Source organism: Bos indicus, chromosome 7 (assembly GCF_029378745.1).
Source record: "Bos indicus isolate NIAB-ARS_2022 breed Sahiwal x Tharparkar chromosome 7, NIAB-ARS_B.indTharparkar_mat_pri_1.0, whole genome shotgun sequence".
Taxonomy (NCBI): domain Eukaryota; kingdom Metazoa; phylum Chordata; class Mammalia; order Artiodactyla; family Bovidae; genus Bos; species Bos indicus.
The window spans coordinates 52180982-52193943 of record NC_091766.1 but is presented as its reverse complement, the minus strand read 5'-3'; the positions used below and the strand labels follow the sequence as shown (position 1 = coordinate 52193943).

Sequence of the window (12962 nt, the reverse complement as noted above, 5' to 3'; positions counted from 1 at the left end):
ATTACTAAAATTCAATTTAAAACCAATGATAACAGAACTGGACCTCTGAAATTCAAACAAAGAAACAAAAGAACCTGCCAGGACCAAAAGAAGAAAAAAACTTTCACAAAACCTTCCTGGAAAATGATGATAACCTGATGAAAGGTAAAGTACAGAATTTCACATGCTTTGCTTTATACAAGAACATACACCCCCTCCCAAACAGTTCATACAATAGGCTCGGGGGGGGGGGGGGGAAAGTAATCTTATAAGACCTATGCACAGACATCAACAATTGGAAGGCAGGAAATAAATCTCACCTGATTACCAGTAGGATCACATTTGCTTAAACCTGTAACTGAATCTTCAGTTATCAAAAGAGGCTCGCTTTTCCCACAGCTCTCTTGACTTACGAGCGTGTCCGCGTAGTTCGGCTGCGGGAAGATCACGTGACTCCCCGGAGAGTCTGCGGTGAGCGAGACCTCGTGCGAATAGGTCTGCAGGAAAGCCCGCACCCCGTCCACGCCCACAAACTGAGACGCCGGCACGCCAGCCAACCCGCTGCCGGAAGCCTGGAGCAGACGCGACATGTGCCAGCGCCGCAGTCTGAGAGCCAGTAGCACAATGACAAAGGCGAGGAAGACACAGGAGACCGCGGCCACCGCCACCACCAGATAGAGTGTGAGGCCTGAGTCTTCGGGGCTGGCTGGAGACTCCAGGCTGCCTAGATCAGCCAGGACATCTGGGATGCTGTCAGCCACAGCCACCGTGAGCGTGACGGTGGCCGAGAGAGGGGGCTGGCCGTGGTCCTGGACTGCCACCACCAGGCTCTGCTTGAGCGCGTCTCTGTCCAGCAGGGCCCGCGCTGTGCGCACCTCGCCCGTGTGCAGCCCCACTAAGAAGAGCCCTGGCTCACTGGCCTTGAGCAGGCGGTAGGACAACCAGGCGTTCTGTCCTGAGTCTCTGTCCACTGCCACCACCTTGGTGACCAGGTAGCCGGGCTCTGCGGAGCGGGGTGCTAGCTCCACGCCTGTGGAGCCATCCGTGGGGAGGGCGGGGTATAGGATTTCGGGTACATTGTCATTCTGGTCCAGCACGAATATGCTCAGTGATACGTTGCTGCTGAGTGGTGGGTTCCCACTGTCATGCGCCGTCACCCACAACTGCAGTTCATGGAACTGTTCGTAGTCGAAGGAACACAGAGCATACAGAATGCCAGTGTCTGAGTTTATGGAGATGTAGGAGGATAGAGGTGCTCCCTGGAGGGTATCCTCTGCCAGAGAATAAGTGACCTGGGCATTCTCTTTGCTGTCCTGGTCAAGTGCAGTCACCGAGAAGAAGGAGGCCCCTCTGGGGTTGTTTTCCAGAATGTAGGCAGAATAAGAGGAGTCCGTAAAAGTGGGTGGGTTATCATTGTCATCTGCTACATTCAGTAAAATGTGAGTTTCTGTAGACAAGGGTGGACTTCCCTGATCTGTTGCTGTCAGTGTTATATCATAGCTCTGAACCTGCTCCCTGTCCAATGCTCTGTTTGTTATCAACTTGTAATAATTTCCGTAAGTCTTTTCTAGTTTAAAAGGCAGATTATTTGGAACGAAACAGGAAACTTGACCATTTTCTCCGGAGTCTTGATCTTGCACATTTAGAAGAGCAATCACCGTACCCGGAGGAGAGTTTTCCAGCACCGAATTAGTAGAAGATGTGATAGTTATTTCTGGAGCATTATCATTCACATCCACAACTGTGACCAACATTTTAGCAGTGGTAGAGAGACCTCCGCCATCTTGGGCTTGAATTTCCATCTCATAGAATCTATATTTCTCAAAATCCAGAGAACCCTGTATTAAGACATCTCCAGATAGAGAATTCAACTGGAATATTTTAGAAGCTTTGCTTTCCACATTTCGGAATGAATACACTACTTGCCCGTTGATTCCCTCATCTGGGTCAGTTGCATTCACCGTGAGCACCCGAGTTCCAGAGCTGAGGTTCTCAGGAACGCTCACTTCATATGTAGATTGTGTAAATTTGGGGATATGATCATTTACATCGAGGACCACCACGCGAACCGGAACAGTGCCCTGGCGGATGGGATCTCCTCCATCTAAGGCTGTGAGGAGGAGGTGATGAGCAGCCTGTGTTTCCCGGTCCAGGCTCCCCTCCAGCACTAGCTCAGGATTCTTGGCCCCATCCATACTGCCTCGTACTTGCAAGGAAAAGTAACTGTTAGGATTGAGCTGGTAGCGCTGGAGGGAGTTCATTCCCACGTCTGGATCCCTAGCGTTAGGAAGAGGAAATCGCGATCCCAGAGTTGCGTGTTCACTGACTTTTATCTCTACTTCCTCCTCCTGGAAGCTAGGGGCGTTATCATTAATATCCATTATTTCCACCTCCACTCCGTAAATCTTCAGGGTATCTTCCACAAGTATCTCCATGTTTAAAAAACAGGAGGAAACCGCCTCACATAGCTCCTCCCGGTCTATCCTACCAGCGGTGATCAAACTGCCACTTCGCGGATTTAGTGCGAAAAGCTGCGTCTTTCCTCTGGAGACAATGCGGACTCCGCGCTCCGCCAGTTCCCTGGGCTCCAGCCCCAGGTCCTGGGAAACATTGCCCACGAAGAAGCCTTTGTCTGTCTCTTCCGGCACCAAGTATCGGATCTGCCCGGCCCCCGACTCCCGCAGCGTCCCCAGGAAAATATACAGTAGGACCAGCCCGCTGCAATCCAGAAGCAGTTCCCGCTTCGCCATGGCTGAGCCGATATTCCGCGGTTTCTTGAGCCTTTAGGTTCTGAATCAGCTTATGTATCTACGAAGTCCCTGGCTGACTACATCCAAAAATATATTAGAGAGCGAAGAGAAGTACTTTTAAGTTTTCAGCATCAGGATCTGTGAGTATCCACCTCACTCAGCTTTGTGAGGAAGAGGTAGGAGGGAGGGAGGGACTCTGTAGCTTGCAGCTTCCCGTTCCCTAATTGGTGAACAGCGGCGCCTGGAGCCCAATCTTATTATTGCAACGAGAAAGAAAAACGCAACTATTGCTCCTGTTCGGAAGTTATTACACTCCCCTCTTTGAGAATCACAAGTATTTGTAAAGCATAAAATTGCAGACAATAAAGTTATGTGATATGATGTTAAAGGTTTACCAAGAGCACTTATGAAAAGAATAACTATTAAAAAGGCTTGCTAAAATAATTTCAGACTACTGGAACTGAAAACTTGCAGGTTAGATTTGATTCCCTTTGTTTTTTATTGACTAAAGGGAGCAGTATTTGTGGTTGTGTAACTAGCACGGTTCCAACAAAATCATCAGTTAGGATTAAGACTATAATTCTTACCAATGTTTCTTTGTTGTGTAAAATAAACATTGGAGAGAATGTGGATCTCATTAGAGTTGTCATTTAAAATACCACAGCATAAATCCTTATCCTTAATTAAAAGGTATTCTAGGGATTTCCCTTGTTGTCCAGTGGTTGAGACTCCATGCTTCTAGTGCAAAGAGGTGCAGCTTCAATCCCTGGTCAGAGAACTAATATCCCACATGCCACCGCCAAAAAAAAAAAAAAAAAAAAAGTATTCTATTTCATGAAAAATCGACCTGAGCCTTCTCTATATACTTCACCTTAAAATATATTTGAATAGTAGAGGGTTTGCAGCGTCGTAAACTTTAGTCTTAACAGTAATACCCTTGAGTTTGAAATAGATTTATTTTAGGAATTTTATCAAGAGATGGAATCTAAAATCTCAAAATAACAGTGCTATATTAGAATATATTGGCATACTGGAATATAAAAAGTATTAAGTACTTACCTGTTTAAAAGTGTTCTTATCTGCTTCAATACTAGGAGTTAAAATGCTATCCAATAGCACTGAAGAGCTATCTTTGTTGAGAATATCTTGTGTGGCAGGACAGTGTTCAACAGATGTGAGAAAATTAAGTTCTGGATTAGTTTGATTCCCAGGCACACATAAATTATAGGCATAGGGCAACGTTCCCTCACTGTAGGTATGAGGAATCTCAGGACCAGACTTAGAACAAAGAATAGACCCAAAGAAGCCCCTAGCGCTGGGGCTGGAAGAGCTTCGAAGGCGCACAGCGATGGCCAGAATCACCGTAAGGAGGAAGAGCACCGAGATCAAGGCCAAGGCCACCACCAGGTAAAACTGCAGCTCAGCTTGGGGGTCAGAGGGCGAGGGCCGGTCACTGAGGTCCGGCAGCGCCTCCTGCAGGCTGTCGGCGAAAACCAGGAGCAGCGTGGCGGTGGCCGAGAGGGGCGGCTGTCCCCCATCGCGCACAGCGACCAGCAGGCGCTGGCGGGCCGCGTCCCTGTCGCCCAAGGCCCGCGCCGTGCGCACCTCTCCCGTGCGTAGCCCCACGCTGAACAGTCCGGGCTCGCTGGCCTGCAGCACGTGGTAGGACAGCCAGGCGTTGTGTCCAGAGTCTGCGTCCACCGCCACCACCTTGGTGACCAGGTAGCCGGGCTGCGCGGCGCGGGGCACCGTGTCGAAGAGCGCCGAGCCGTCGGGCCCCAGCGCCGGGTACAGCACCCTGGGCGCGTTGTCGTTGCGGTCGCCCACCAGCACGCGCAGGCTCACGTTGGCGCTGAGCGCGGGCGAGCCGTGGTCGCGGGCCTGCAGCGTCAGTTCGAATGCGCGCAACTGCTCGTGGTCAAAGGCACGCTGCGCGAACACCACTCCGCTCTGCGGGTTCACGGACACGTAGGACGACAGCGCGCGCGGCTCCAGGTCGTTGGCCACGATGGAGTAGACCACCTGGCCGTTGGGTCCCAGGTCTGGGTCGCGAGCGCTGACTTGGGCGATGGAAGCGCCGGGTGGGTTGTTTTCTGCCACGTGGACCACATAGGAAGCCTGGTGGAAAACCGGAGCGTTGTCGTTGACATCGGTGATGCGTAGGGTAATGGCAGTGCTGGAGGAGAGGGGCGGCTTGCCCCGGTCAACGGCTGTGATAGTGACGTTGTATTCCGGAGTCCGTTCTCTGTCCAGGGCCCCATCTGTTACTAACTTGTAGTAATTATTAGAAGAAGAATGAATTTTAAACGCAATGTCTCTACTTAAATTACACGTGACTTCTCCATTTTCCTTGGAATCCTGGTCCCGTGTTTTGAAGAGAGCCACAACCATTCCTGGCGGGGAATCTTCCAAAATTTGATCTGAGAGAGAGGTGATGATTATTTCTGGGCTGTTGTCATTTTCGTCCAAAACCTCAATAATTACTTTACACCGTGTAGAGAGCGATCCTCTGTCCTTTGCTTCCACAACCATGGCGTATCTTCCTACATTTTCATAATCCAAGGGTTGATGAGTTATGATGTTTCCTGTAGCAGAATCCAGAGAGAACACGTGCCGGGCTGTATCAGCCACACCAAGGAATGAGTAGGTGATCTCTGCATTGACGCCTTCGTCTTGATCGGTAGCGCTCACCCTCAGCACGTAGGTGCCTGGGGGCACATCTTCCCGAAGGCTGACCTTGTACACATCTTGGCTGAACACAGGGGGATTATCGTTGGCATCCACCACCAGGACTCGGATCTGAGCTGTGCCGCTTTGCGGCGGATCCCCGCTGTCTAAGGCTGTCAGCACCAAATGGTGAACGCTCTGCGTTTCTCGGTCTAGGGCCTTCTTCAATACCAGTTCTGGATATCTGCCCCCGTCAGGATTGTCTTTCACCACTAACGAGAAATACTCATTAGAACTTAGTTGGTATTTGCTCAGTGAATTCATACTAATATCGGGATCATTTGCAGGCTCAAGAATTGTTCCAGTCCCCGGGCTGACAGATTCACTGATTTCTAAGTATATTTCATCCTTATGGAATTGAGGAGCATGGTCATTAATATCTTCAACAACCACAATGATATGAAAAATATTTAAAGGATTTTCTACCACGGCTTCCAACTGCAATTCACATCTTCTCTCTTTGCATATCTGCTCACGGTCTATTCGGTCCTTCACAAGTAAGTCCCCGCTCTCCGCGTCTACGTTGAAGAGCAGCTTCTCCGCGCTAACTCGCAGCTTTCGAGCCGACACATCCAGGACACTGAGCCCTAGATCCCTGGCGAGATTCCCTACCACGGAGCCCTTGGCCAGCTCCTCGGGAATCGAGTAGCGGATCTGCTCGCAGAGCGCCGGGTAGAACAAAGGCAGCAGGAAGAGAAACAGTACCTGCCTCCGGTCAGCCGGGCGTGTCTGCGTGCAGCTCCCTCCCATTGCGCACTCTAGTTCTTGCTGGGTCCCAGTCTTTCTAGTTGGAGAAAGTGCACATGGCACACCGGTAAAGCATTTGGCCCAGGACAGGCGGAACCCCCAGTCTAGGGGCTGGGAATCCTTGTGTGCTAGGGAGAATGCGCGGCCAGGAGCTCCAGTGTATAAGCGGGTTTCCTTCTCTCTGTGTTGGTGGCTGCGCAGGAAATCCCTGGCTAGAGGCTGAGGAATCCCGGGCTTCAGAGCTTGCCCTGCACTGGCCGACAGCGGCGCCCAGAGGCTTCGTGTGGAACCGCAGCTTACGTTTTCTGCTTTATTTCAGGAAGTCTTTAAAGACAAGATGATCGCAGCTGAAATATTTGAACCTTGTTCCTCCGGTGATTGTTTTCATGAAACTTTTTTTTTTCACATGGTCAAAACTATCATATATTGGGTTGACCAAAAGTTTGTAACATCTTACGGGAAAACCCGAACGAACTTTTTGGCTAAACCAATATTTTATATGTTAAAATTTTACATAGATTTTGAATAGGGTGAAATAGTTCTTTAAAAAATCTAAAAGGCACAGAAGAATGTAGAATGCAAAACAGGCCTCCTATTCCATTGCTTTCTGCTATCCAGTTCTATCCAGAGGCAATCACAGTAGATCCTTTTAAGAGTAAGTTTCCACAAAGGAAAGTACTAAAGATAAGCATAAAAATTATTTTTGGTCTTCAATCTAGGCTTAATCCATCCCCCCATATTTAAGAACTAGAATACAACCACTTTAGTATTCATTACCATCATCTAAGGTGACCTATATTGCTTTTAAATAATTATATTTCAAGATATTTGCTAACAATAGCTACCATGCCAAAAGAGTAGGTTTTTTTAAACCTGTGTTTTTTCAAAATAATAACATTATTTGAAACATATGCAGAATAATTTTGACTCTCATGGTCAGACATTTAAATGATTCAATTATTTGGAAGTTAAAAAATAAAAGTTATTAACTATAACTCCAAAGATAATAACTATGCTCTTTTCCCACAGACATATCCTTGAACAAAAGTTGAATGACATGGGGGAAAAAATCATGGTCTCATAAACACTTTAAAACACATTAGGGCATGATTTGACCTTATGCTACCATATTAGTTTAGAAGAATATTAATAATAAATTAACAGAATAGTAAGAGATCAAAGCAAACACATCACTATCATCACTTTAAATGGACTCATCAGTAATTCCACTGATCATCTGTTTAGAATTCTGTGTACTTCTCTGCTTGATTCACCTCTCATGCAGAAATGACTTTTTTTAACTTTAAGTTTATTTTGACTATAAATTTCAGAGTTTTCAGAGTTTCAGTTTCCATTCTCTCTATAGTCACTGAAATGACTTTGGCATACCTCTTTGCTCCTGTACTTGGGAACATGTACCAATCTATCTCCCTAAATTATATATATATTTCAGCCTTAGAGATTGGAGAATTTAACAAAAAAGTACAGAGAAAGCAGAACCTCAAGTCTGCTTAACATAATACCTTTTATCGGTTCTCTAGAGTCCCTATAGAACAAGGAAAGTAAAATTAAAATGGTATATCTTCCACATGACAGTATGAAATGAGAATCACAGGCAAAATGGATGCTGCAGTGTTACCAGGTATGATTCAAAAATTTAAGCACGCGTTGTTATGAATTGTTAATAGAATATTACTGAAAATTGGCAGGATTTCCAGTAAGCTAATGCATTTGTTTCTGACATTTACCTATTCTTACCAGGCCTGACTTCAAAACAAGAGGCAGGGTTGTCTAAGGATTTCAGCATGTAGCCACCAGGAGAGCACACAAATTGACAAGACACTTCTGTATGAAAGTCCTCTCTTAGGAATTGCCAGTATCATACAACAAAACTATAAAACACAAGACTCTGAAGCTAAGCATAATAGCCTATGATAATAAACCTTCACTGGGATTAAGTGAATATTTTCCAGAAAGTAAAAACATATCAGTCTTAATAACTATCAAGTTCTATTCCTCAATGTTTTAGCAAGAAGTGAATGCCACTGAAATGGAGGAAAACGTGAAAAAAATAGGATTAGGATCCCACGATCATGCTGCAAACCTAGGAGTAAAACTGATCATAATTCTTAAAGGTGAGAAAAGGAGCAAAGATAGAACTCACTGGCACCAAAGGGGTATCTTCTACAGGAAACTTCGAATCATCTAACAAAGACAGAGGATCTTTTTTCTCACAGCTCTCCTGGCTGATGAGTGTGTCCGCGTAGTTGGGTTGCGGAAAGATCACATGACTCCTCCGCGAGTCCGCGGTGAGAGAGACCTCGTGGGAATAGGTCTGCAGGAAAGTCCGTACCCCGTCCACACCCACAAAGTGCGAGGCTGGTACACCCAATCCGCCTCCGGAAGCCTGGAGCAGACGCGACGTGTGCCAGCCTCTCAGCTTGAGCGCCACCAGTACAATGACAAAGGCGAGGAAGACGCAGGAGACCGCGGCCACCGCCACCACCAGATACAGGGTGAGGTCTGAAGCATCAGAGGCCGGCGGGACTTCCAAGCTGCCCAGATCAGCAAGAACATCTGGGATGCTATCGGCCACAGCCACCGTGAGCGTGACGGTGGCCGAGAGAGGGGGCTGGCCGTGGTCCTGGACTGCCACCACCAGGCTCTGCTTGAGCGCGTCTCTGTCCAGCAGCGCCCGCGCTGTGCGCACCTCGCCCGTGTGCAGCCCCACAGAGAAGAGTCCTGGCTCGCTGGCCTTGAGCAGGCGGTAGGACAGCCAGGCATTCTGGCCTGAGTCTCTGTCCACTGCCACCACCTTGGTAACCAGGTATCCTGGCTCTGCAGAGCGGGGTGCCAGTTCCACGCCTGTGGAGCCATCGGTAGGGAGGGCAGGATACAGGATTTCTGGCGCGTTGTCATTCTGGTCCAGCACGAATATGCTCAGTGATACGTTGCTGCTGAGTGGTGGGTCCCCACTGTCAGTGGCTGTCACTTGCATCTTCAGATTACGGAACTGCTCATAGTCGAAGGATCGCAGTGCATATAGGACTCCTGTGTCAGAATTGATGGAGACATAGGAGGATAGTGGTGCCCCCTGGATAGTGTCTTCAGCCAGGGAGTAAATAACCTGGGCATTTTCTTTGCTGTCTGGGTCCAGTGCAGTCACTGAGAAGATGGACGCCCCTCTGGGGTTGTTCTCTGGGATATAGGTAAAGTAGGAGATGTGAGAGAAGGTAGGTGGGTTGTCATTGATATCTGCCACTTGCAGGATGAAGTGAGTTTCTGTTGATAGGGGTGGACTTCCTCCATCTGTGGCTTTTAATGTGATATTGTAAGAGGATACCTGTTCCCTGTCAAGAACTTTGTGTGTCACCAATCTATAATAACTATCAATCGATTTTTCTAATTTAAATGGTAGATTCCCCAATATGGAACAGGTGACCTGTCCATTCTGCCCAGAGTCCAGATCATGCACATTTAAAAGAGCTATAACAGTCCCCAAAGGTGAATCTTCCATCAGGGGACTAAACAGAGATGTGATGGTTACCTCTGGACTGTTGTCATTTACATCTTCTATTGTAATCAATACTTTAGCAGTTGCAAGATATGCCCCTCCATCTTCAGCTTGTATTTCTATTTCATAGAAACCGGTCTCTTCGTAATCTAGATTTTCTGATAGCTTTATTTCCCCAGTATTTTTGTTTAGTTGGAATTTCAACAATTGTGTGTCAGGTAATTTTCGGAATGAATATGTCACTTCTCCATTGGCACCTTCATCCCTGTCGGTGGCGGTGACTGTCAACAGCCGTGAGCCCACAGGCAAGTTCTCCGAAACACTCACTCGGTATTCAGGCAAACTGAAAACGGGTGCATTGTCATTTGTATCGAAAACAGTCACACTGATGAGGACAGTGCCAGATCGGAGAGGGTCTCCCCCGTCGACGGCAGTGAGAACCAGACGGTGCATTGCCTCTTCCTCGCGATCCAGAGCGTGCTCCAGCACCAGCTCCGGGGACTTAACGCCATTGACACGGCTTTGAACTGCCAGAGAGAAGTGCTTATTGGAGCTGAGCTGGTAGCTCTGTAGGGAGTTCACGCCCACATCTGGATCAACAGCTTCCGGGAGAGGAAAACGCATTCCTGGAGCGACGTTTTCATTAATTTTTACATCTAGATTTTCTGCTTGAAATTTTGGTGCATTATCATTGATATCAGTTACTTCTATTTCTACTCCGAAAAGTTTCACCCTATCTTCCACAAGAATGTTAAAACTCACCAGACACCGCGCGCTCTGAGCGCAGAGCTCCTCCCGGTCTATCCTGCCTGCGGTGACCAAGCTGCCGCTTCGCGGGTTCAGAGCAAAAAGCTGCGTCCTACCTCTGGAGACGATGCGGACTCCTCGCTCCGCTAGCTCCCGGGGCTCCAGTCCCAAGTCTTTGGAGATGTTGCCCACAAAAGAGCCTTTCTCTAACTCCTCGGGAACCGAGTAGCGGATCTGCCGAGCTTCGGTCTCCCACGACATACAGAGAAGGCAGAGCTGGATCAGCGCGCTGAGGTAGGAGCGATTCCTTTGAGCGGCCATTGTTGTCTGGTGACTGGATTCTCGCTATGTCCTCACTGGGCACGCTGTGTTTTGGCTGATTGCTTTTTCTTACTCTGGGTGCAGGAAGTCTCTGCGGCCTGCGCACCTTAAATTCTGAAGTGAGTTTCGCTGCAGCCCTGGAGCTGATTTGCAGGAACCGTGGAGCTTTGTGTAGCTGGAGCCCTGAGAATCTGGATTGAGCGCTGGCTGCGGTTCTCTCGTAGTAGGTGAACAGCGGCGCTCAGAGTCCTCAGAAGTTACTGCACCCACTTATGTACGCAATAGAAAACAAAGGGGACTCTATTTTTTGTTGTATATTTTATTTTACATTTCTTCTTTGGTTTCTCAACGGATATCTGTAGTTTTCTTGTTGTTGTTTAGTCCTTAAGTCGCGTCCGACTCTTTTGAGACCCCATGGGCTGTAGCCCGCCAGGCTCCTCTGTCCATGGGATTTCCCAGGCAAGAATACTGGAGGTGGACTGCCATTATTCGGTGGAATAAAGTGGAACGAAAGTACTACAGAGTATTAAATAATGGTCGATTAAATTTATATTTGCAACACTTATTTTCCCAATAGAAATATATCCACTTTCAAAGGTAAGTAATGCTTCTTTTCTTTCCTGTGAGCTTCTAGCTATATTCAGAAAAGCCTTACAATTTTATTTTGAAATTCTGATTTAAATGGTCCAACAGTGTTTAGTAGACATTCATATAGAGATTATTATGAGATAATCCCTTTTAATTCACTTAAGATTTTTAAATTTTATATTGGTTAACTAATTATATTTGTTTAGCATTAAGATTGTGTAAAGGGCTTTCAAATTTTTCTAAAATAGTTTTATTGTGCCTCAATGAATTTTTTTGGAAAATGTATTTTTATTATAGGTTATTAGAAGTTAACTTGACCCAAATGAGTTGAGCTGGTAGCCACAAACTAAAAGGAACATGTCTCTATTGCAATGGGAAGAGAATACATACAAGTGCTATAAAACAATTTTTTAAAACAGAGTTAGAAATAGTGATGTGGGTTTTTAAAGAAATAAGCATATCAAACGACCTGTTTTCACCAGGGTGTTGATGGCACTATAAATAATCTCTTTGCATTTTATATGGAAGTACAAAATAAACTGGCCCCCACATCTTCAGATGTATATCCCCATCAATCCAGTAGTAGGTCTCTCCTCAAAGATGAGGAGTTTGGAGGTTCACTTCTTTCATAAAGAGAGAACTGGTTCTTTAGAAACATTTATGTCATTATGCCCCCCCCCCCCATTTAACTCTTTAAAGATTTTATCTTTTGTCTTCAAAGATAATCAGAGTCAGAGATTGAGCACAGAGCACAATGACATTTCATTTGCTTTCTGGGAAATTCCTTATCTTCAATGTAGAGGAAAAAAGATTTGGAAAGAGTATAATTTGAGTACCAAGAAAAAAATATATAAAAGAAAAACCAGAAGGACCAAAAATTGAAGAGAGAAATTCCTCTAGGGTAGTATTATGATTTGGGGCCCGTAGCAACACTTGGCAATAGAATGAAAGTTTTGACTCCTCTGCCAGGAAAACTGCATACATCTGTAACTTTGCATGCAATTTCAGGGATTCGTGGATCTGCTCGCTATGTCCCCTCAAATGCTTAGTTTTATTTATATTTTTTTATAATCTAGTTTTATTTTATTTTTGGCTGCACCATGCAGGATCTTAGTTCCCTGACCAAGGGTTGAAATCCCACCTCTTGTATTGGAAGCACAGAGTCTTAACCACTGGACTTCCAGGGAAGTCCCAACAGTTTTTAAAAATGTTAAAATAAATGAAGATACCAGAATGCACATACAGGATTATCTGCAACACATGTTTCTTTGATATGAGCATCTGCTTTGATATTTAAGGAGTACGTGAATATTATTAAACTTCAAACTATTTATTTATCTGGTAAGAAGCCAAGACCACAGCCTGTTTTGCTAACTTAGGCTTGAAAAGATATCTCCAATTTAGTTACATCCTTTCTGAATTACAGAGCAACTTATGAACAAGATGAGTGTTGAAAATGTAGTCAGTAAAAACTGAAAAGACAAGACAGTGATTAGTTATGGATTTTCTAAATATGATTCTAGATGTAAAAGTGAAATAGTATGCCCAACATATGAAAAAAATAGAATATTACAGAAGAAAAAAAATGA

At 45.9% G+C, this 12962-nt stretch overlaps 1 protein-coding gene across 18 annotated transcripts in view; it reads right to left on the bottom strand.

Moving 5' to 3' along the window:
- Positions 1 to 12962, bottom strand: part of LOC109562134 (protocadherin gamma-C4) — a 186171-nt gene that overhangs the window by 94581 nt on the left and 78628 nt on the right. The window contains exon 1 of one of the 18 annotated variants that reach the window (XM_019965109.2): positions 8368 to 12943. The exons of 15 other annotated variants lie outside the window; for them this stretch is intronic. In XM_019965109.2, the coding sequence (XP_019820668.2) occupies positions 8368 to 10785 (2418 nt within the window). In that variant the 5' untranslated portion in view covers positions 10786 to 12943. 2 more of the 18 variants (XM_019965107.2, XM_019965099.2) reach the window with 2 other exon arrangements.